Genomic DNA, 23,253 nt, shown 5'->3' with positions numbered 1-23,253 from the left:
CTTCACCCATTTCTGCCATTTGGCTTCGAGTCAAGGGCATAATCCCCCCCCCAGAACAGGCTGCTTTCAAAAGTCAAGCCTCAGAATAAAGCGACCACTTTTTTTTCTTCTCTTTTGCCTCAGAACCAGCTTTCTATAGATTGCTGCTGTTCTTCAGCACTAACTTGCAACTGTAGCCAGCCAGAGTCCACTCCCCTCTGCTAGGCCTCTCAGCAGACAAGCTAGATCACTGCTATTTCACAGTTTTGCCTCAGCTTTTTTCCCGCCAAAACCAGGTTGCCTCAGAGCTCCCTAATCTAGTCCCCAATCTGAGGTTACACGTTCTTCCACTAGCGTACCTCCCCGTGAGGTAAGCCTAGAAGATTACCTACGCGCTCTCAGATTGTCCCTGACTAGACCCCCCTTGCTCTGGGCACACTTGCCAAGGCTTTGCTGGACCACTGTGGTGTATCCCACACGCTGGACACCAATCAATGTGACAAACCCAGACCTACTAGGATATGCCACACGTTAACTAAGCTGCCACCAACCATTCCCTATAAGAAGTCACACAGACCAGGGATGGATTTTTAACAAATAAAGGAATAAGGTTTATTTAAACAACTCACAGGGAAAATAAAATGATCAAGGGAATAAGATACAGTAACGTGGCTTAGTCTCAATCATACATACACACAGTTTGGTTCACACAGAACACTTAACTTGAAGCACAGACCCTGAACCTATCAGTTCTGGCTAACCATACAGACATCTGAACCTATCAGGTTGGTACTGACTGACACACAGTAGTACCCTGTCTGACACACAGACTCCCACTCAAGCTTCTTCTCTCAGCTCTTCCAGCTCCTCCTCCAGCTCTCCTAACTTCTCCACACACGCTTCACATATATATACAGTACAGCCCCTCCTCCTGATGTCCCGCCTTCCACTCCCCATAGGATGGAACTTTCCCTCCAAACCCATGACAGACAGGTAACATCAGTGCTGTATGTAACACCCCTCAGCACTATATTTATCCAGAGCAGTTGGTGATTACGATGCCCCCCCCCTGCTTCTTCTTGTTTCCACCTTTCCTCTCTCTCCAATTTTCTGTTTCCTGGGAGAAGGATGAATCATGGCAATGAAAGAAAAAGAAGGAAGTGCTTGCCTTAACAGGTTGTGGACCAAGAAGCGCCTCTTGGGGATGAGGCCTGGCCAGGGGAACTGACCTGCTCAGGGAAACTTGGCCCTGAGCCACTGTGGTGTCGTGAACAGAGAGCTGGCTCCAGGATTTGAAAAGTCCCCTGCTTGGGCACAGAAAGTCACTCAGGAGAGAGGGATGGCACTGGTAAAACCACTCCTTAAATGTCTCGCATACCTTGAAACCCCAACCAGGGTTGACTTGATGGCACATAATACACACCAGCAACACTACAATTGCTTCTTGTTACTACCGGTACCATCTTTATTCCTGGGAAGGATAAGAGGCTGACTAAAATAAACAATACTCTATATGTTACTTGTGGTTTCATTGCTGTTGCGGACGGCTTATTTCATCCCTTCTAACTTTTCATTCTTTTCTTTCTTTCTCTATCTAATTTACCAGCTTCACCTTCTCCTATCTTGGCCGCTTCTCCTGTTTTCCCCTGCAAAGAGGCTGAAGACACTCCCCTATCCACCCACCCCTGTGTCTCTCTCAGCATCGAATGAATTTAGCCAGCATGTTTCTGCACAGGAACTTTTGCGAAATCTTTTGATTTGGTATTTCAGCTCAGCTAGACGGAGCAATACATACATGAGAAGACCTCTGTGTCAAAAAAGAAAGTAGGTTTGTGTCCAGAGACTTTTTTAAATCCCTTGAAAACAAAGGGAGGGTTAGGGTAAAATGTACCCTTCATAAAGCTAGAGTCCGCTCCAGATGTACTGTCCTGAACTAATTTTGCTTCCTTTCCTCCTGCTGCAACTTTAGTGTCATTACAATGTGTTCAGTTGTCTTAAACCGAAGGAGGCAGCTTTGGGGAATTGGGGACTCAGAATTCTTCAGTTCAGAATTTAGGAGTAACTAGTTACAAATAGCCAGTACTGTAAATTCAAATTAATTCTTATTCCCAACAACTAAGAAATCATTACGATATGTTACAACTGTAACCTGAGAGGTAACAGTAACCTTTGCTCCTCTAATGATGTATCTTTAACATTTAGTTGTTTTTATAGCTCCAGGGGTACGGCATCGCTCAGTGATGGAGGAGGAATATTGCACGGTGCTGTTTTGTAAGTTTCAGGGTGACAAAGGTGGACAGAAGGCGAGTGCTTTGCACTATAGTGACTTTTAGCAATCAGATGATTTTTTGAAAAGCAAGAAAAACCACTATTTTAGGGAAACAGGAAGAGTTCCTTTCCATGATTTGTCATTATAACAGTAACTATTTGGGACACAGGTTAGATGGAATGATAGCTGTAACATTACTTTTTAAAATAACTTTCCAAGCTTGGCCTGTTCTTTGAGGTAGATTTGTATTTGAAAGATGGTGACACACACATACCCAGTTCTTCTCTAGACCTGAACATGGCAAGTTCCGTCAGTATCTCTAAGCACCTAAATAACTTTGCATCAGCTTGACGAGTTTGAATGAGAGAACAGGAATAGCACAGAACTATATGCAGACGCCTTGGAACCACCCAAGCTCTTTTAAGGTGTTTCTAAGGTTTGCAATCATTATGCTAATAGTATGGTCATGTCATATCACACGATCATTTCCATGCTCTTTGAATGGCTCTTAAATGTCTTCCATGGGAACTGCGCTACTTGTGACCCATCAAATTGGCTAGGTAGGGGGTGTTCTGCCATAAGTAGCCCACAGCTCTGTTTTTGCAGTCCCAGGGAGTGATAAATGAAAGCTGTTCATTCAGCCACAGTTCCTTGCAGGCCACCATTCAAAACTGGAGTGCAGCATTTAGCTCAGGGGGCTGCACATTGCGCTGGGCTGTCCGGCTTATGTAACCAAGGCAATGGGCATCCTCCTTAAATGTCCCAAGGAAGTTTCACAGGACTGCACTTGCCTAGCTCAGAAAGTCCTCTATGGGAAGGTTCAGGAGGCTCTGTCTCAGCATTCAGCTCAAAGTCATAAATCACAGACCCAGAAAATGGGAAATGGAAGAGTGAAGCATTACTAATGAGAAAGTTCGAGGTTTGGAAGATATCAGGAGGAAGAGGAGATGCATATATATATGTTCTGCCCTGTCCTACCAGCAGGAGAGAGTATGAGAGTGTGATGAACCCTCCTGGCCTTCCTGCAGGTGCTGTCACCATGGTGAATGAGGTTTGTTCTCTGGCCTTTTTCAAGGCGGTTGTTGCAGATTTCTTGACCACCATGATATATGTCTTCTTTGGGGTGGGCTCTGCCTTGAATTGGCCCTCTGCAGCCTCCAGAATCCTGAAGATTTCACTGGCCTTTGGCCTGACTATAGCCACCCTTTTCTAGTGGGCCACATCAGTGGGTAACACATCAATTCAGCAGTGATGGTGGCCTTCCCAGTTGCACAAAAGATCTCTGTGCTATTGGCCTATGTTGCCCATGTTGAGGCTCAGTTGATAGGAGCAATAGTTGGTGCAGGGATGATGCACCAGATTTCCCCACCAGAGATCCGAGGGAAATACCCTGGCACTCAATGGGGTAAGGGCTGCTAAAAGTTTTGTATTTATTTTTCTGGTCAAGAAAAAAAAAGAGAAGAAGTACATCCCGTGACATTTAATGGGTCTTACTTCCAGACAAATGCATATCTAATAATAACTGTGTGCTGTCAAGACATTTCTGACTTAGGCAATCCTTTTCCAGGGTTTCCCTCATAAGGTTGTTATGAGTGGTGGAGAATCAGGCAACTAGTTAGAGGAAAGGCAGGAGGTAAATGTAATAAAGAATGTAGGCTTGAAGAATGAACCAGTGGTTCCTAACCTTAGATAACCCAAATTTTCTTGGACTACAACTCCCTGAAATCCTTGCTGACACAGCTCGTGGTGAAGGCTTCTTGGAGTTTTAGTCCAAGAACATCTCGGGATTCAAGGTTGGGGACAACAGTTCTAGACCTACATCATATGATGTAATGATTTTGGGCTGTTAATTTGGTAGCTGGAGCTGCCCATCACCAGGCACAGTGGTAATGAAAAAAGTCAAGGTTAATCAGTGTTCAGTCAGGGCCAAGATGCATAAAATGTAGTAGCTGCCATGATTTTATTCTACTATCAAGTTATTCATGGTGGTGATGTAGGTTTTCCTGGTCAGATTTTGTAAAGATGCTTAACAACATCCTTGTATTGCCTGATGTTCCTATATCAGAAGTTCCTTTTTTTAAAAAAAGATGCACAATTTATGTAAAAGATATTTCTCCCTCAGGTTGGATTTATCTCAGGAATACATACGAACATGTTCTTTGATAATTACTCCTAAGGTGAATTTTTGATTGGTTCTTTTAATGGAAGGAAGGAAGGAAGGAAGGAAGGAAGGAAGGAAGGAAGGAAGGAAGGAAGGAAGGAAGGAAGGAAGGAAGGAAGGAAGGAAGGAAGGAAGGAAGGAAGGAAGGAAGGAAGGAAGGAAGGCAATGTCAGTGTCAAATATATGAAACTTGAACAATGACTTCAGAGCACTATAAAACTCAATTTGGAACAAGTGTTCAGTTTCACTTGACTGAGTTACTTATATAGAATGTTGATTGAAGTTTTTGAGGGCACCCAGTTCTGTCAGAGACAATTCCTTGGACTTCAAGATTGTCTTCCATCAAAATTAAGAGAATTATTGATATGATAACAGTTTGAAAGAAAGAAACATACCGGTACCTCAGATGTATTTACTTCTCCTGTTATCCCTTGCAATAAATACAGTATGTCTTGCAGGGGGTGGGGGGTGGGGGTTGTATCGTTTCCAAAAATCAACCTGTTCGATTGGACACAACTGCGTGTATTTGTGTGGGCATGTGTGCGATGTGGTCTCAAAACAACGGCAATTACATTGTAATTACACTTGTCCCAAGCTTTCATTTCTGCTTCCAGATGAAAAACTGGTTGCCATGCCATTGGATGTCAATGGGTATGAAGTACAGCTCCTGATTATTTCTGCAATTGCTCATATAACCTCAGCCCTAGTGCTATATGTTGTTGTGGGTGTGGGTGTGATATTTTGTCATTATCTCTTACCAAGACAGACAATTGGGCCTTTGCTGCCACAGAAAATGTGAAATGGTTCATCTTTGTTCTGCCATTCTGTCTGAAATCATTTTCATTTGCAGAGGGCTTTAAGAGAACAACTGTTGATTTTAAGCTTGGAGGAGAGAGAAAGAGCTGGAGGAGAGAGAAAGATGTTTCTCATCATGGGGGGTTTGAGGAAAATCAGTTCCCACCAGAATACCATTTCCCACACAGTTGTCATGGGTACAGGATCCCTGTCCTCCACGGTGTCTGATCACCCTGATGCAGCCTCCCTCAACCTGATCCTATTGGTTCCCCAGTCCCATCATTCTCAGCCAACCAGGCCATCCTGGTTGGAGATAATGGGACCTGTAATTATAGACACATCCAGAAAGGGGCAGGAGGGATAGCCTATCTCAAGCCTTACATGCATATGGGTTTAAGAACTACAGTTTGCAAGTCAGCAGAGATAGTTTCCAAAACCAGTTGAATATGCAACTGGCACTCTCCAGCTGTGTTGGGCTGCAACTCCCATCATTCACAGACAGTGCACATAAGCATGCATGCAAGCATGCTAGATGGGTCAATGGGAGTTGTGGTTGTGCACATCCAGAAAATGTTAGCTTAGGGAAGGCTGCAAGGAAACATCTGTCCAAGTTCCCAATAGTTAACTTGTACAGAGCTAAAACACTGGCAGAACTCCAGTGGCTCAACTCAACTAGTAGACTCTCAGTTTCTCCTTTGGTGCTGATCAAGTTTTTTTTTTTTTTTTTTTTTTTTTTTTTTTTTTTTTTTTTTTTTTGCTGAAATACACAGACATTTGTGCCTGGTGACAGTGGGGGCAGGATGTGGAAGTGTGAGAGGGATGTTTAAGCAGTGACCAGACAAATGAACCCATAATTAGCTCAGTAATTCAACAGGGTGGCTGTCCGACTGCATCTGTATGCCAGTGCTTTATGGTGGAGCAGTCCTCAAAACCCATCCTGGGGGACCTTTTTCTTTTTGTATGCTAAAATGCAGCTGCAAGGCAGATGGTAATTGTCTGTGTTGTCTCTGTGACTGCACCACAGCTCAATGGCTGACCCTCCCAAGCTGCCCTTCATGGGTTTCTTCATCTTTCCCAGCTTCAGCACAACACACTGGCAGGGCAGGCAGTGGCTGGGATGCTCATGCTGACCTTCCTGCTGGTTGTGGGCATCTTTGCCTCAACTGACAGCCACCGAACTGACAACATGCATGCCCTGGCCTTATCTATGGGGATTTGTCAGCCATTGCAGGGCATCTCCTGGGGATTAGTGTTGTCATTCCAGCAATACAAACATGGAGGATGTAGGGTGGTCAGTCTGGGATGGTAGCCTGGCCATAGCTCTTTTCCATCGTCTTCCATCAGGGGTCGATACAGCAATGAAGGGAAGAGACTTTCTTGAAGGCCTTGGTCAGTTACTCTGGGTTTTCCTCCCACTGAGCAGGGTTTTGGACTACAGTTTCCACAGTCCTTCCTTCTGACTCCTGTACCAACAAAAAGGGACGGATTGCATGCGTGGGAGGGGCGGGGGTAGAGGCATGGCCTTTTGTTTCCTTGCCACAGGCAACCAAATTTTTTGGCCTGCCTCTCCTTATTTCCACCCACCAGAGAGAGGAAAGGACCACAGAGGGGAGAACACCCATCTCTGATATACCCAACGGCTCTGAGGCACACTATCTCATGGACCACATTCTTGTAGTAGCGTAAACCACTAAGTCCTTGTTCTGTCCCCTCCTTCAGAAGCAAGGCTAAAGCGGGAGGGGTAATGGTTTCTTCCCAACTGGTTACTTGCTAAGTTTTGCCAGGTTTCCAGCCCCTGCCCTCAGAACACACTCCCCCTGGGATGGCATTTGTCTTGGGTGCCTTCCAGCTGTAGTTCACCGGGGGCTCCATGAACTCTGCCCAGTTTCCCCCCCCCTTCTGTCATCACGGGAAAGATCATCGGGTAAGCACAGTGGTTCCAGTGGCTCTTCAAGCCTCCAGTAGCTTTCCACATGACAGAAGTATGGTGGAGACTTCAAAGGAGCATCACTGGGCCCAGAAATCATGGTCTCCTGTGAAGGCAAGAGCAAGGGAACCATGGGCTGTCCACTAGGTTTGGCCCTTAGCTCCTCGAATCCTTTCCTCTGGACAGTGATGGCTGGGGCTTCTGGGAAATGAAGTCTGAAACATCTGTAGGGCCAAAAATCAGCCCACCCTTTGAAGGTGAAGGTTGCAAGAAGGCATTTGTTCCTATTTTTTAGAGCTCTCAACATTCTACCAGGACACTTAGAAAAGGCGTAAAAACACAGAGTTTGACAAAGTTACCCTTTGGGCTACGACTCATAACATTCCATCAATCAACAGTATTCCTCCCTGAAAGTTACCCCTCCCCCCCCAAAAAAAACCCAAAAAGAGAAACTTTTTTCTGGGTGCAGAAAAAGAGAAAAGAGAAGGGTTGCATTAGATTTAGAAGCCGGCCAATAGATGAATGACTGATGTATTAATTAAGTGTATACAAACAAGACTCAATTCTTGGTGGACTGTGTCTTAATTAAAATCAGTTGCTTATGAAGCACAAGTCTTGAAAGTGATATATGAGCCGTGGACTTATCTCAGGGCCTGTTTATTCAATCTGTTATCCTGGGATAATCATTCTGAACTTGCTTCAACCTCTAATTTGCTTACATCTTCAAGTGATGAATGAGAAGCTGAAGTAAGGTGAACGAAAGTCAGCCAACTCCAGCTCATTGGCTCACTTCCCTTTTGGCCCAAGATAAGAACAGCACGATTTTTAACAACCCAGAGTTCACAACGAAGCAGAGGGACACCGGGACTTGTGAATAGCCATGCCACAAAGGTGTTTTACGGATGCTCACCAAGTCCTTCCTCCCTAGTAGGGTGAATACAGTAATAACAAACCTGGTAACTAACCATTGGCTATCCTTCCAAGACATCTTGAAGTAGCTGCTTCACTGTGTCTTGTGACAGAGCTGGCTCTGGACTCATCCATGTTCGTATGGATTCAGTATTAGGGTCTCTCCTCTAAGTTGATATGAGTTGCTTAGATGAAAATGCAGAAGGTCTCCAGCAAGCTGTAAAAACCAAAATCACTGCAACAAACGACAGTTCTGAAGTCTCCCATTGTATCCTACAAATTGAATCCTGTTAATTAGAGACTCATTAAATATTGAGTTGGGTTTTTCAGATGTTTCTGGTCAGTAGCTTCCAGAAATCCTCACCACTGGTTGGGATAATGGGAGTTGCAGCCCAACAATATCTGGAGATCCACCCATTTGGATAGTAGAAGCAGTGGGACGCCCAGTGTGTGCCCAGGACCTCGTCAAATTGAATGTGAAATTTCTGGCAGCTGCTGCAGTCGATAATGGTGAAATGTCAGCAATGGGTCTGAGCCATCGGTTCCAAGTCTGATGATGGCAAGGATATATGGGAGCAATTGGTTTCCTGCTACTTTCTCTCTAAATAGCTCCAGGTAACTTCACTGCCAGCCACTCTGCTCTGTCCAATGGTTCAGATGAGATAGCAGGATGTTTTGACTCCTTATTCAATAAGCTCATCCTTCAAAAACTTGGGGAAGTTACTTTTTGGAACTACAAGAACCTTCCAGCTATTGTGTCCTGCTGGTTGGGGAATTCTAGGAGTTGTCATTCAGAATGATAACTTCTCTAATCTTACATTCAATGTAGAGCCATAAGTGTCAAGTGTTGAGAGAAGTAAGTGACTGGAGTATTTTTACTTGAATTTTTAAAACTGGTTTGTTAGTTGTTAGTTTAATTCCTCTTGGATCACTGCCCATTCCAAGAAGTTTTATGAGGATGTACACATACACACACATGTTGTTAAATATTGTGTTTGCATGTTTATTGATTTTATTGGAATGCACTCTGGTGTAGAGTGCAACAACAGCAACAACTGACATTTTATCTGTTAGCAAACATTATCTGAGGAGGAGAAGGTTGATTGTAGGTGTGTGACTCACACAGGCTTGGTTTTCGATGTGTTTTGTTCCTCCAGCTCCATGTTTTCTGGGCAGGGCCTCTGGCAGGTGGCATCCTAGCCTTCCCGATCTACAATATCATTCTTGCTACTGATACGAAAAGCCTCACTGAGAGGGTTACTGTTCTGAAAGGGGCCTACTATCCTGAAGATGACTGTGTAGAGAAGAATGATCAGAAGTACTCAATGGAACTAGGGGAGAAGTTCTAGTGATGAACAGATGGTTTGATAGTATGCAATGATGGACTGTTCCACATCATAACCTTCCAGAGTGATGAAGGACCAAACCCCAAAATGTGTTTGATGCATCGTCTTTCAGTCCCCACCCTTCTCCTCCTCCATGTTCCCTACTACCTTCATATTTTTCATATTGGTATGAAAACATGAAGCCAACCAAGCTGATGGGTACCTTGTGGTGATGGGGAAGACAAAGGAGTCACCTTGTGAGGTGTAGGTAGCACAAAGAGATGGGCTTGTTGGGGTTTTTTCGAGTGTATCCAAGATGTAGATGATTTGCAGGCACAGGCTGGGGGTGGGGAGACACATACTAAGGACTGCACTGGAATTTCTTCTTTGGTTTCATAGGCTTTTAGCCTCCCAGATGAGATGGTGCAGGCTGTGGGTAGGCATATATGACCTAGGGTGGAAGTATGAAACACAAGTGGGAAAACTTTGCCCCTCTAGATGATGTTAGGCTAAAATTGGGCCATCATCGTGGCCATCCAGGGTGGGCCTGGTGAAAATGGGAGTCCAACCACCTTTGCAGGATCACATGGTCTCCATAAAGTCTCCTGAGGAGTCACTTCGTGGTGAACTGCCCACTTGCACTTGTATTCTTTCTGTCCTCCTCTCTGCCCTGGACTTGGATATAGGACAGGCATGGGCAAGGAGCAGCCTGTGGGTCACATGCAGTTCCCACCCAGAGGCCCACATGTGATCCCACATCACTCCAGGACCCCACCTGATGCTTCCAAATTTTGCACAACTTCCAAGAAATGGCCACTACAGGGTGTGTTGGAGCTTTTTCAATTAATTTTTGATTTTGTAGAAACAAATTATTTTTGGGGTAGGCAGGGCATGGAAATGCTCTGTCTTTAAAATCCAAGGGGTTGGCGTGTATCATTCTTACATTGCCTTCTCCTGGTTGCAGATGTCAGTCAACACTTTCTTTGCCTTCCTGGCTTTCCTCAGCACGTATTCATTGAGCTGTGCATTTCCTTTGCCAGCCCTAAACTTACCTTGACGGCACCTCCAGTTATCACCTGGCACTGCCATCCCCACAATCCACTCGCCCCTCACAAACCTGCCCTGTATAGCCCTGTTGGTGGAGACTGTCCTCCCACTGGGGCCAGAGGCTCGTCTAGAATATCTATGTTCTTTACAATGCCTCACATGCTACTAATGTTAAAGCAAATGCCAAATAATCGCAAACAATAAAATTTAAAACCAGCAGCATCAGATTCGTCATGGGGCAGGCATGTGAGATTGTGTCCTATCTGTGAGATCGCCAAATGCCAAGTACACATTTTGGCCTTAAAATGGCAGGTCTGCAACTCTGGAAGCCTCCACAGACAGCAACTAGCCATTTAAAGAGTGGGGTTCAGGGGAGGATACCCAGATACCCAGTGTGGTGTAGTGGACAGAGTAACAGACTGGGATGTAGTAGGTGGCTTGGGTTCAAATCTCCAGGCAGCCATAGGGTTGTTTAACTGATAAAAAACACACCTTAAAATATCTCACTCATCTTGAAAGCCCTGTTAGGGGTGCTATAAGTTGCATCTGACTTGATGGGATTTAACAATGTTATTTTCTCTCCAAAAGAGCCCCCCCTTTCCCCCCAGAAAGCACAGTTGGCCTTCCAGTTTTTGAAAGAAAAAAAAAAGGATACAGCCTGCCAAACTCTGGGAATATGGGAAAAAAACCAGGCAGATTAGTCTCTCGTCTGATTTCTGGAAGCTTCCTACCTCTCTCTATAGTAGCCATGGGCAAAGTGGGTGGCCTGTGATCAGATGCCCATCCCCCAGCACTCCCATCCAGCCAAAGTTTTTAAAAATATTTTCCAAGCAAGAGAGCCACTCATGCTATCTAGGGGAAGCATCAGACAATTCCAATCCCCTCTCCCTGCTAAGCTGGTCTAGGCTGGGTGTGGGGATGGTGCCATTTTTGAAACCTAAAGTTACTTAGAATAGCTCAGGAACAGCAAAAACAATTGTAAAATGGCTTACTGTATCCACTAGAAAGGTTAGAGGGGGAGTTTTTCAGTTAAAAAAAACAGAAAAGTTTAAGAAAAATATTGGGGGGGGGATTGAATTGTCTTTCTAGGGTCCAGGGGTAGGTGGGTGAGACCCCTGACCTTCGGGGAATTCTTAGAAGCTTGTCCACCTGGAGCATATTCTGCAGAAGCTTTCCACTGGCATGAAGGGAATGGCTTCCTTCTCAGATCAGATCCTTCTTGGTCAAGAAGGGTGAGGCCAATGGCTGGGCCTACCGCTCACTTTTTCTCCTCTCTCTGGGACAACTTTGAGGCAAAGCGGAAGTGAGGACAGCATCCTGAGCACCTCTTCAAAGGATAGGTGGAGAAAGCAGCCCCCCACTTCCTCTTCACATATAGAATCTGCTCACATGTAGAACCTCTAGGCAAGCAAGACTTTTCACCTCTCCAGACTTTTCCCTTGTGGCTCACGTGATGGACAGGGTGGAGCTGGTCAGTCCTCTCCAGGCATATAGGCCCATCTAAAGGAGGCAATGGCTGAAGAGGGCTCAAACCATCCCAGAGTCTTTGCATTACAACAGAGATCTCTCATAATAATATATCGTCTTGGAACATGCATGTGCCGACTTCCTCTCTTGTATGAAGACTGGAGGCTCAGTGAGAACAAGAGAGCAGGAGGTCGGTGGAGAGAGAGAGAAAATCTCCTAAACCTTGCTAAGCAGGAAGTTTTGTGCTCCGACTGAGAAAACCCTGCCTCTGCCATACTAGCATGGACACAGACCAGTATACAGAAGCTGATGGGTACCCCTGGATGCAAAACATGATACTACACAGGCCTTCTCCAACTGGGCCAACGGGTCTACCAACAAATGCATCTTTTCATTGGAACTGCCCCAGAATTAGAAAACTACAGGAAACACTCTGGAGGCAGGGGAGAGGGAGGGGAAGGGGAGAGCTGGTCAAGGAAAAGCGCCTGTTCTTAAGCATCCTGTGGAAATGGTTGGTCATTTCAGTAGCACAAACTAAACCGTGAGGACAGCAGCCTGCGATTAATGGCTGCAATCAGGACACGGCTGTGGCTGTGGCACCATTCATGCTGTCAATAGGGGCAAATGGAACTTCGCTTCCCAATGAAACCTGTCTCGGAAGGATGCTGATGTCAAAAGAAAAGAAAAATCTACAGAGCGGGGACAAGAGGTGAGGCTATAAAGTGGGACAGATCAAAGAATAAAGGCTAGTGTTTGGCCGGTTTCAAAAGCAAAACATGATGCTTTCCAGATTGGTGGTGATTGTATGGATTTCAGGAAAGTCTATCTTTGTATTTCAGAATTACACCGAATCTTATTGAAGTCTATCATTTATCTTGAGCCGATATTCTTTTGTAACAATACTGCCCTTATTAGATACTGGCAGTGTGAAGAACTCAAAGCAACAGTAGAGTCTATTAGAACAACAATCACCTTGGGGGTATGTGTGGAAGTCTTAACTCTGTTAAAGACTCAGAATGTTGATTTTAACCCTCTTGATAGAAATTACCCAAAATGTATTTTGTGCTTGGTTTGGCTGTGAGAGAGGTGCTTCCCGATAGGCTAAATCTGTACGGGGTGGGTGGGTTGGGGAATAGCAGGAAAAGGGCGAAACCCCCTGCAAACCCAAAATCATATACAGAAAACCAATATCAAGTATAAAAATGTGCATTTGTTTTATTGGCTCATCTGGACTCGTGTGCATTAACTGTGGCCACTGAATTATTTAAGGCACAGACTTGATCACACATTACACATTGATCTTTCAAATGGCAGTTACCAAAATATCTCAGTGATTTCAGAACCCTACCCATGACAATTGCTACAGATGAGAGGGTTTATTTCACCTCTAATTGTGCATTTTGTAGTATATGCTGAACCAAGGTAACACAGGGCAGCAAAGAATACGGGAGAAGGAGAATTAAAATGTCCTCAAGGGGGACACCTTGGTTGGTTAGGAGTCTAGCTAGTCTTCTCCAGAGCTATCCAGTGGCCTAAGTGTTGCCGTTCCTTTTTCCTACCAAGCCATGCTCTTGGACTTGATGACCTTGGAAAGGTGGCCGAAAGAGCAAATGCAGGGAAGCTCTGTTGGTGGCTAAATGCTCGTCTTTGTCCAAAGAGACTTTGTTTCTCCATGTGTGTTGGGAGAACAGATGGAGAAAAGTTAGCCTCACTTTCTGGCATCGCTTCCATGTAGAACCTGAAAAACTCAGTTTTTGAGACAACACCTCCCAGAGTCACCCAGCAAGTGTAGAGACCCTCCTGCAGTTTTCACCTAAAACTAGAAATTTTCAGGGGGAAACTTTCATTATGCCCTTTGTTTCAGGCTCTTTTGAGGGAGAGGGGCTACTCTTTCATTGGTTGATTCTTTTCAAGTACCAGGTTTTTCAGGAAACCCAAAAGGGCCCAGACCTTTCATGTGCTTTTGTTTTGGGTTTCCCTGGATTTCTGGCTCTGGGCCTAATTAAGCCCTACAGGAACCTCGTAAAAAAAAAAGTTCCAAAATATCAGGGTCAAGACAATAGACGATCATCTACTCCTAAAGCAGGCGGCACAATAACAGTGTCTGAGAAACAAACATCAGCCTCAGATCCATGTAGCAGCTGCTTTACATCACATCACACCCTAGTCAGCATCATGAGAAAGAGAATCAGCATCAGATTCATCAGAGCTCATTGTCACCCTTCAGCAGACCTATGGCCTAAATCTGAACGAAAGACGAGAGTCCTCTTTGGCGGAATCCTTGTTTCAGAGGCTCTCTATTGTAAAGTCACAAAAGACTCAGAAGAAAAAGAAAGTGCCTCTTTGCTATTTTCCCCCATTTCGGTTAATCCAAAAGTCCCATTCCCCACTTAAACTTCCTGTCAGCCCCACCCAGTGTGACCCATGGCCGAGGACTATGGGGAGTCATAGGCCAAAGGGTCTGCATCCCAGACCCACCAACTAGTCATTTAGTTCTCTACATGGCATGGTAAGGTGACTGCAGTTCCACTGGAAAGAAGCTCCTCCTGGAAGCGTTTTGGAAATGGAGTGTAAAGAACACAGGTGAGAAAAGCCAGCCGGGTAGCAATTAAAAAAAAAAATCACAATGCACAGTCACATCCAGGTGACCCTAATCCTGGTTTCATAGCAAGAAAGGGAAGGGGGCTAGTGTTTTTGGCAAAATATATGGTCTTGTATCCTGCACAGCAGGTGATTTATATTGTATGTGATATTGCGCTGTTGAAAATGATGGCCTTGTCAGCTAAGGATCCTCATTAGCATCCCAGTTCCTCTTTATCAGAATTTCCCACTTATTCTTGCACTGGGTTTCTGTGGCAGAAGGCAGCCTTAATTTGGAAGAAAACCAATCTGTAGCATCATCACTTACTGTATAGCGGCAGTATCCACATTCAACTTGGCCCTGGTTTCCTCTCCCCCGTACAGTACATAACACATCTACATCCAGAGGCAGCATCTTTTGAGCACTGTTTGACTTCCAGGTATCACTCCTATGGCTTGTCATTCCTTTGGCTAAAACACCCTTTTGGACAGAGGCCGGCAGGCGATCCTTGTAGAGACGGCTGTCTTCGAAGAAAAGGTGGCTGGAGCCCTCTAATGGCCAGTGGTAGAATAAGCAACTCACAGGTTGAGTCTCTAGCTGAGCCCGTGCTCAAAGAACGGAAGGAGTCGTGACCGTGCTTTTCCCTGAACAGGAGGAGACTATAACCTATGTACAAGGCTGGGTAATGATACGGATTCTGTCTGCTGGCCCCCATCCTTCTCCAGCTCTTCCCCATCGTAGCTGCCCTTGAGAATCGCCAGTCGTTGTGCCAAGGTCTTGGGGTCATGGTAAAGAGCGAAGTTATAAAGGAAAGAGGCCAGGGTGGCTCCAGCCAAGGGACCAACCCAAAATATCTGCAAAGACAAAGAGGGATAGTTCATAGCAAGGGAAGACTAGAAGAGGGTGCAATGGGTTTAAAGAAAATGCAAAAATCTGGAAAAGTTACTTCTTAGACTACAGGGCTCATAATCCCCAGTAATCACAGGCTTGGGGACTCTGGGATTTTCTCAGACTCCACTGAAAAGCAAAACCAAACATAGACCAGCAATTGAAAGAGAATTAACATAAAGGAAAACAGCACCCTGACCCAGAGAAAATCAGCAAATTCCTGTTGAAATGTGTGTAGAATTTATATCTATTAGTTTGTCCTTTTAATTTCAGAGGGGTTTAAATGCAACGACCCTTTTCTGAACCAGACCCAAACTCTAGCTCTCCTTTAAAATCTTCTGTCACTGGAATATTCTGCAACTTGAATAAATTCACCATATCAAGCTGCTCCATGAAGAAAGTGCTCTAGAACTGATTGGCAGGATGAAGGAAGCCAAAGCGAGCCACCTGACTCTTTGGTTTGATTGTCTCTGTCGAAAGAGAGGCTGAAACAGAGAAGGAGGAGCGGGACTGGGTTAAGGCTACGAGGAATCCCTGCTGATTCCCTCTTTTGTTGGAACAGGTGAACGGACACCGGCAAAAAAAACAATGTTAGGTATTTTCCCAGAAGAATTGAGGCTTCCTTGCATCACACCATTCCTGTTGGAGAAGAAAGAGTGGCATCATACTGAACTGAGCTAATTGCAGGAAGGGCGGCATAAAAACATGGAAGTCAGTTTGTTGCTGGTAGTTTTTTTTAAAAAAAATTTATTGCCTCATACAGCACCCTCTGGGAAGTTTACAACATAATTATGCAGACAACACTTCTTATCCTGATCTCACTGGATCAGACGTCAGCAACTATGACTGGGAGAAACACGGTCCTTCCCATGCCTGCATTCTTCGGATCAGATGGAAGTAATGAACATGAAGATGAGAGAAACTGGGAGCTAATTTGAGCTTCAGACTATCGACAGCTCAACGTATAGGCTTCATTTTTCAATTCATCCCCTATGGTGTGGCCCTCCAGATGTCGGAATACAACTCTCATGAGCTCTAGGCAGCATGGCTAGTAGTCCAGACATGAAAGAAGATGTCATCCAGCAGCTTCTCAGAGGCGACATATTCCTCACCCCTATCTTCCAGCAGACCGACCGTAGATTTTAAAGAGGATCAACCAAGACCAACCTAGATTCCTTTCCTCCAGCATCAGTGGCAGGCAGTGTGGTGACGTTCTTGCATAAAGGGAGGCGAGAGGAAATGAACACGCCTGTTCCCTGTGCTGTATCAGCCTCGTGGTCAAGGTTGTTTCCTTCCACAAAACCCTTGCTAACGAGCCTAGACTCTTAGGCTTCATCGACCAGAGAGGGCCAGGTTGAGAAGCCTGGCTTGTTGCTCTTGCATAAGTGAAAATTTCTGGAAAGGTACTTTATGGGCAATGCAGTTGTAAAGCCAAACTACACAAAGGAGGCCCCACTGCTTCACTTGTTTAATTGACCTTTTTATACTCTTTCAGTTAATCTCAGGGAGCAGATACAAGGGTTTCTCCTTATCTGGATAGGAACAGTTGATAAGCCATGAGACAATTACTTCAAAACAAACTCTTAACAATGAAGTCATGTGTTTGTTTCTAAATCTACTTTCCTCTCTTACCCATCACTTCCCCTTCCTATCTGCCTCTGTGACTCACCCTCTCTGGCACATTACCTTTTTTAAAAATCTGCCCACATGACTCTGAATGAAATCACCCTTCTCTGCTCCCACACTCTCTGATGCCAGAGCACATCCATCCCCAGGGCTACCCAGCGAGGAAGGGCCCTATTGGCTCTTGTCAGGGCCCTGTCACTTTGCCCATGGTCAGAAACATTATGGTGTCAATTTCAACCTGTGGTGTCTCTCCCAGGGTTTTCTAGGTATGATGTACCCAGAAGTGTTTCACTAATCCGTCTTTTTGGTTGCATTCTGGGACTGTGCATCCTGTCCAAGCTTGTGCAGCAGGATCTGTAACCCCATCAGCCACACATGCTCCAGATTACCTTATCAGGCTCCTTCCTGAGAGGCCTAGTAGGGAACTGACCCCCTACCCAAAGTTCCACAGCCGGGCAGTCCAAATCACTGAGCTGAGCCAGCTCCTGCACACAAACGCACACACACCATTTTCCAGCTGTGACACCAAGTCTCACCTTCTCTGATATCAGAAGGGCTCCTTTTCTGGTTTCTGACTGAATCCTCAAGGAATGGGATCCTGACCTGACATAGTTTAGGTTTAAGAACAAGGTGTGTCATGTGTGTATGTATGGGGCCAGTCCTGTCTGTATGCAGCCAGAAAAGAAGTACAGTATTTGAAACTTTCCCCATCAGAAACAAGCACCAAACACCTTTTCAATCTGGCCTGCCAGCTGCTCCTGTCACGTTATCACAGCTGCCACACCCTCTGCAGCCCTCTTTTGCCTCTGGATTGGTCCTGGGCACAGGCAGCCCTCCATGGAAAGCTTGCCGTGAGCACACAGTGAGAGCCCTTGAGGTGCAGGCCTGTCAGGTGGAAATACTTCCTTCCATCCTGTGAAAATGCCAGCACCAGCCAAACTGGTCCCCTGGCAAGACAAACATTTCTAGCAATTAATCTCCACCATATGTCAAACTAGGAAAAGGGGCACCTCACCGTTACTAATATTACTGCTGCTGCTACTTCTACAATTTATACTGGTAATCCCAAGGTAAAACAAAATGCGAGCAATAAATCTCAGTCCTATGTCTACCTGGCTGCCTTATTGCTGTAGCTTATCCTCAGGTAAGAGAAAAATGCCAGCAATACATTTCATTCATATATCTGGAAGGATTTACCTGGGGAGGTAACTATTTCCTTGTTATTATTACTGCTAGTACTTCTTACCCCTAGGTAAGACAAAAACGTACTAGCAATCAGTTTCACCCATATATCTAATTAGAGAAATGATTCACTCATCCTTACTCCTGCTTCTCAGTAACAGTATTATCCTTTTGATGGTTATATATTTACCAGCATTTGTCCTGAGGTAATCCTGGGGAGTGGCTAGGTGATTCTTTAATCTTTAACCTCTCTCTCTCCCCCTCTTATCTTTCTTCCTCTTGGCTTTTGAACGATAAGGAAGGAAGGAACAGGACTAAGGTGCTTACCCAGTGGTGAGGAAATTGTCCGACTACGACTGCAGGCCCAAAAGACCGGGCTGGATTCATGGAGCAGCTGGTGAAGTAGCGCTAGGAGGAAGAAATCAGGAGATGCTGTGAAAGGAAACACTTCCCGCCTCACATCCCTCCCTGAGAGGAAGGCCCTGCACTACAGGGATCCCTGCAGCAGGATAACGGTGCGGGTACAAGTTCACAAAAAAAAAAAAGTTTGGAATTGGATTTGGCATGCTTGAAATCAATTTTTAAAACTACAGGACACACCAGGAAGCCATGGACTTTTCTGCCTGGGAAGCATGGGGGTTTTGGTTTGGAAAGTAAGGTATTTTACTCAGCCATGAAAGGACTGTTTATTTTAAATTGCTTATGAAATCAATGTATTTTGAATCATTTTGACATATATGAATGCCTCTGTCTGTGTAAATTGTGTCTATGGGATTTGTCAAGTAATGGATTCTAGGATCACAGTTTTCGGGCTGCGAGAACACTTTGCAAACCGATCAGAGAGAGAGAACGGTTGGGTGGAGGAAAGTGCTCCCTCCTTTACCAGCCTAGAAGCTGCCAATCTATCAATTGCTCTGGTCAATTTCTCTTTGTCCCTCACTGGCGTGCCTTCCCTCTGGCCAGCCCCAGCTATAGGTTCCCTCCCTCCCTTTCTCCAGCATCCGCCCGTGTGTGTCTGAGTCTCTGTATGTGTCCCTGTGCATGCGTCGGGCCACGGGGAAACCTTGCCATCCAATCTGTTTAATTTTTTTCCTGTCTATAGTATTTTTCTATCACTATCCCACTTTGAAATTAAAAATAAATATATATTTTAAAAAACACCACGACAGCAATGGCAAGTGGCTGTGAGAGGCAGCCAGCATGTGAGCAGATGGGATGGGCAAAGTCTCAAATCCAGTTATTCTAAAAGCCCACATCGCCTCCCTCAACCAATATACAACACAGTTTAAAAAGAGATTAAAATTTTTCCCAAGAGGACACACATACCAATCCAAACACCCCATGACCACCATATAACTTTAAAGCAATTTCAAAAACCCTAATCCATCTCTTGATTCATTTTCATAGGGTAATTATGGCATAAACTGGAATGGCTTGGGAGGAAAACTAACATATGTATAGCTCCTGAAATCCATGTCTGCTCCCAGTTCCTTTCTTGACTTACCCCAATTAACTGGCCCAGGGCAACTGAGACCCCGATAATAATAGCTGGAGAGCCACTGCTTCGGTGGCTGTCGGTGGAGGCAAAATAGCAGAGCACCAACTGGAGGGTTAAAATGAGTTCAACAGCTGTTGCTTGTCCGACCGAAACGTTGTTCTGAATCTGAGTGAGAAAAGAAAGAAGAGAAATTGGGGAAAGAGGTTTAAGACAGAGCAAAGGAACTAGATCCTTCTTTTTTTTAAATCTTGCCTTTTACTGCTCTCATAAAGGTAAAGGTTCCCCTTGACATTTAGTCAGTCGTGTCCGACTCTAAGGGGCGGTGCTCATCCCCGTTTCCAAGCCATAGAACCAGCGTTTGTCCGAAGACAGTTTCCATTGTCACGTGGCCAGCGCGACTTAGACCCAGAACACTGTTTACCTTCTCACCGAGGTGGTACCTATTTATCTACTCGCATTTACATGCTTTCGAACTGCTAGGTTGGCGAGGAGCTGGGACAAAGCGACAGGAGCTCACTTCAGTCACGTGGATTCGATCTTACGACTGCTGGTCTTCTGACCCTGCAGCACACAAAGGCTTCTGCGGTTTAGCCCGCAGCACCACCACGTCCCTTTTTACTGCTCTCATGCACTCCCCTAAAATATTGCAGAACATTCTAAGGAACTCATCAAGCTACTAATCCCACCATTTCATAGGACAGAGGAGTTTTCCCCCCCCTCCCGTACAAGAAGCCAGATGCCTGGTATCAAGGAGATGCTTCTCTCCAATCTGGTATCTCATGGTATGTATTTTACATGACCATACATGACACAGCCATGTCATAGCACCAGCCCCCCCCCAGAAGTCAGAAACTGGATCTTTTCTGGTTGTAGCACATGTAGGAAGACCATCCGAATGAGTAGCCTGTATAGATTAGAGTGGCCACCCCTATACAGTAAGACCTCACTATCTGCTGGATCAACACCTGCAAATTCTCTTATCTGCTGCCTGAAAATAATAAATAAAAAACCACCAAAATGTGTATTTAACAGAACTAGCCACTAAAGAGAGGCAGAGACAATGTTATATGTAGCATTTGCTTTTTGTGCATTTTTTGGCATGGGGGTGGCTTGAAACCAATCCCACACAGATACCACAGTTCTACTGTATACGCTACAGCCAGGAAAGCCCTTATTTCCCCTGCTTCTAGGGTATGAGGCCACAAGATGGCCGGCTTCTGCACGATCATGCAGAAGATCATGTGATACCAGATCTGGGGGAAAGAAGCCTCCAATCTGGCCCCTGTGCTAGAATGAGAGTTTGAGTCCTATGAGCATGTACTACATTTGGCAGTATACATACAGCTACTATACAGTATGTAACTGATGGATAGCTCAGTGGTTTAGATCTCTGGCTGTGGAGCCAGAGGTTGGGAGTACGATTTCCCACTGTGCTTCCTTGACAGGGCCTGAACTCGATGATTCATAGGATTCCTTCCAGCTCTGCAGTTCTAAGATGATGATGATGGTGATGGTAACTGAGAAAAATATGGGAGGGAGAATGGGGAGTTTTGAAATGGAAGGGGGAAAAAAAAGGAAAACTATGAAAGAAGGAAAGGGGAAGAGAAAATTAGAACAAATTAATAAACTGAGAGACTGAGAGGAATGAGAGAAGGATACAAAAACAGATGGATCAGGAAAGAAAAATACTATCTTTTCTTAGAGGATAGTTGAGGACAGATTCCTTATAAAGTGGACCCTCGACTTACAGACGGCTCCACTTACAGACTTTTTGAGTTACAGACTTCTCTGGCTGCAAAATTTAGGTTCGACTTGCAGCCGGAGAATCGACCTACAGACCGGAAAAACCCCGAAATGGAACAAAAACAGCCGATTACGGATTACAGTAATCGGTTTTCAATGCATTGTAGGTCAATGGAGCCTCGACCTACAGACTTTTCAACCTGCAGCCACCGTTGCAATACGGATTAATTCTGTAAATCGAGGGTCCACTGTATAACTGGGGAGCTGAGAATCCACTTCCCTGGTGATAACTGGGAGTTCTAGATGGTACATTGATGGATAATATATTCTGAAGCTGTTACATAATAGAAGCTGCTCACAAGAGGATTGATTGGTATTGTTGTCATTTATCTTATTTTTGGCTGTAGTAAAGCAAAGGAAAAAGCAAATCATGCTGCTTATATTCTACCCCATAGTGTTTAAAACACTCTCTGAACAGTTTGCAATTTGATTATGCAGGTTACACATTGCCTCCCCACCTCCCCCCAACACCCCCCAGTGAGTTGAGTACTCAGTTTACCAACTTCAGAAGGATGGAAGGCTGAGTCAACCTTGAGCTGGCTACCAGAATCCACTGGGATCGAACTCAGGTTGTGAGCAGTCTTCACTGCAGTGCTACAGTTTATCTTCTGTGTCACAACCAGCAGCTCCTAAGTAGAGGCAAGATAGCCATCTATTGGGAGATGTTGCAGTCGTGGATTGCCTGAATTATTGGCAGTGGGTTGCACTAATGAACTTTGAGATGTTTTCTGACTTTCTGATCCTAAGTGCAATGAGGCAGGTTGAACAAAAAGATTTGATTTTCATTTTACATGAAAAATTACAGAAATAATTGTCCAAGAAGTAGTGAGAAGTCTTTCAGAAGTCAGGCATCCTACCATAAGGAAAACAAGATTCTGAATTGGGAAACAAGGGAATGTTCTCCTCTTCCCCTCTATCTGCTGACAATTAGGGGAAAATCTGGGACACTAATCCTACAGCTGGAGAGGTTGAAAACAAGACATCTAAGAGAGCGAATACATTGAAAAATAATGCGGGAAATGACCCAGGATTGGAACGGTCAGACTCACATTATTTCCCATTGACTACATGATCTCCAAGTCAAAGTGAATCAGCCTGGAATTCCCTCCCTCCCTCTCCCTCTCCCTCTCCCTCTCCCTCTCCCTCTCCCTCTCCCTCTCCCTCTCCCTCTCCCTCTCCCTCTCTCTCTCTCTCTCTCTCTCTCTCTCTCTCTCTCTCTCTCTCTCTCACACACACACACACACACACACACACACACACACACACACACACACACACACACACACACACACACACACACACACACACACACGGTATGGAGTGATTTGTAGCTGTTCTGTCTGAAGCCATTTCACCCAGCTGCAGCAACAGTGAGAAAGGTGGGGCAGGGAAACTTACTGTCTTTTGAATTTCCTTCTCCCCACACCTGGATCTGTTTGTTTCCCCCTTCCCTTCCCTTCCCTGACTGAAAACTTCTTCTTTCTTCTTTCTTTTTCTTCTTTTAAAGGCTTGCTGCCCTAGTGCTAGGATAATGGTAGGTGAACAAAGGCAGCAGGGGAGGGGGTACAGAGAGAGAGGAGGAAGTTTTTACTCAACCTTCTTTCAAACTTGCTAAAAGAATTTTGCTTTGGCCATCCAGAGGTGCAAATAAGGCTGACCGAAAACTCTCTCCTCACTTTCTGTTGATACCACACTCTTTCTCTTTCTCTCTTTGGTCACTTAGAAGTCCTAATATTAGGGCATTAAATTTTGAAAGAAAGAAGAGAAGAGAAGAGAAGAGAAGAGAAGAGAAGAGA

The 23,253-nt window shown here is 45.0% G+C and overlaps 1 protein-coding gene across 1 annotated transcript in view; it reads right to left on the bottom strand.

Moving 5' to 3' along the window:
• Window positions 1-1,555: 1,555 nt before the first annotated feature.
• Window positions 1,556-23,253, bottom strand: part of LOC110074385 (aquaporin-6) — a 31,141-nt gene continuing 9,443 nt past the window's right edge. The window contains exons 2-4 of the mRNA XM_020784512.3: window positions 19,661-19,819; window positions 18,484-18,564; window positions 1,556-15,314 (exon numbers count right to left, since the gene is read on the bottom strand). Of these exons, the coding sequence (XP_020640171.3) occupies window positions 15,120-15,314; window positions 18,484-18,564; window positions 19,661-19,819 (435 nt within the window). The 3' untranslated portion in view covers window positions 1,556-15,119. The remainder of the gene's footprint in view (window positions 15,315-18,483; window positions 18,565-19,660; window positions 19,820-23,253) is intronic.

The sequence above is a fragment of the Pogona vitticeps genome, chromosome 2 (genome assembly GCF_051106095.1).
Source record: "Pogona vitticeps strain Pit_001003342236 chromosome 2, PviZW2.1, whole genome shotgun sequence".
Taxonomy (NCBI): domain Eukaryota; kingdom Metazoa; phylum Chordata; class Lepidosauria; order Squamata; family Agamidae; genus Pogona; species Pogona vitticeps.
The sequence above is the reverse complement of the archived record's forward strand: the minus strand, read 5'-3'. Positions and strand labels throughout refer to the sequence as shown.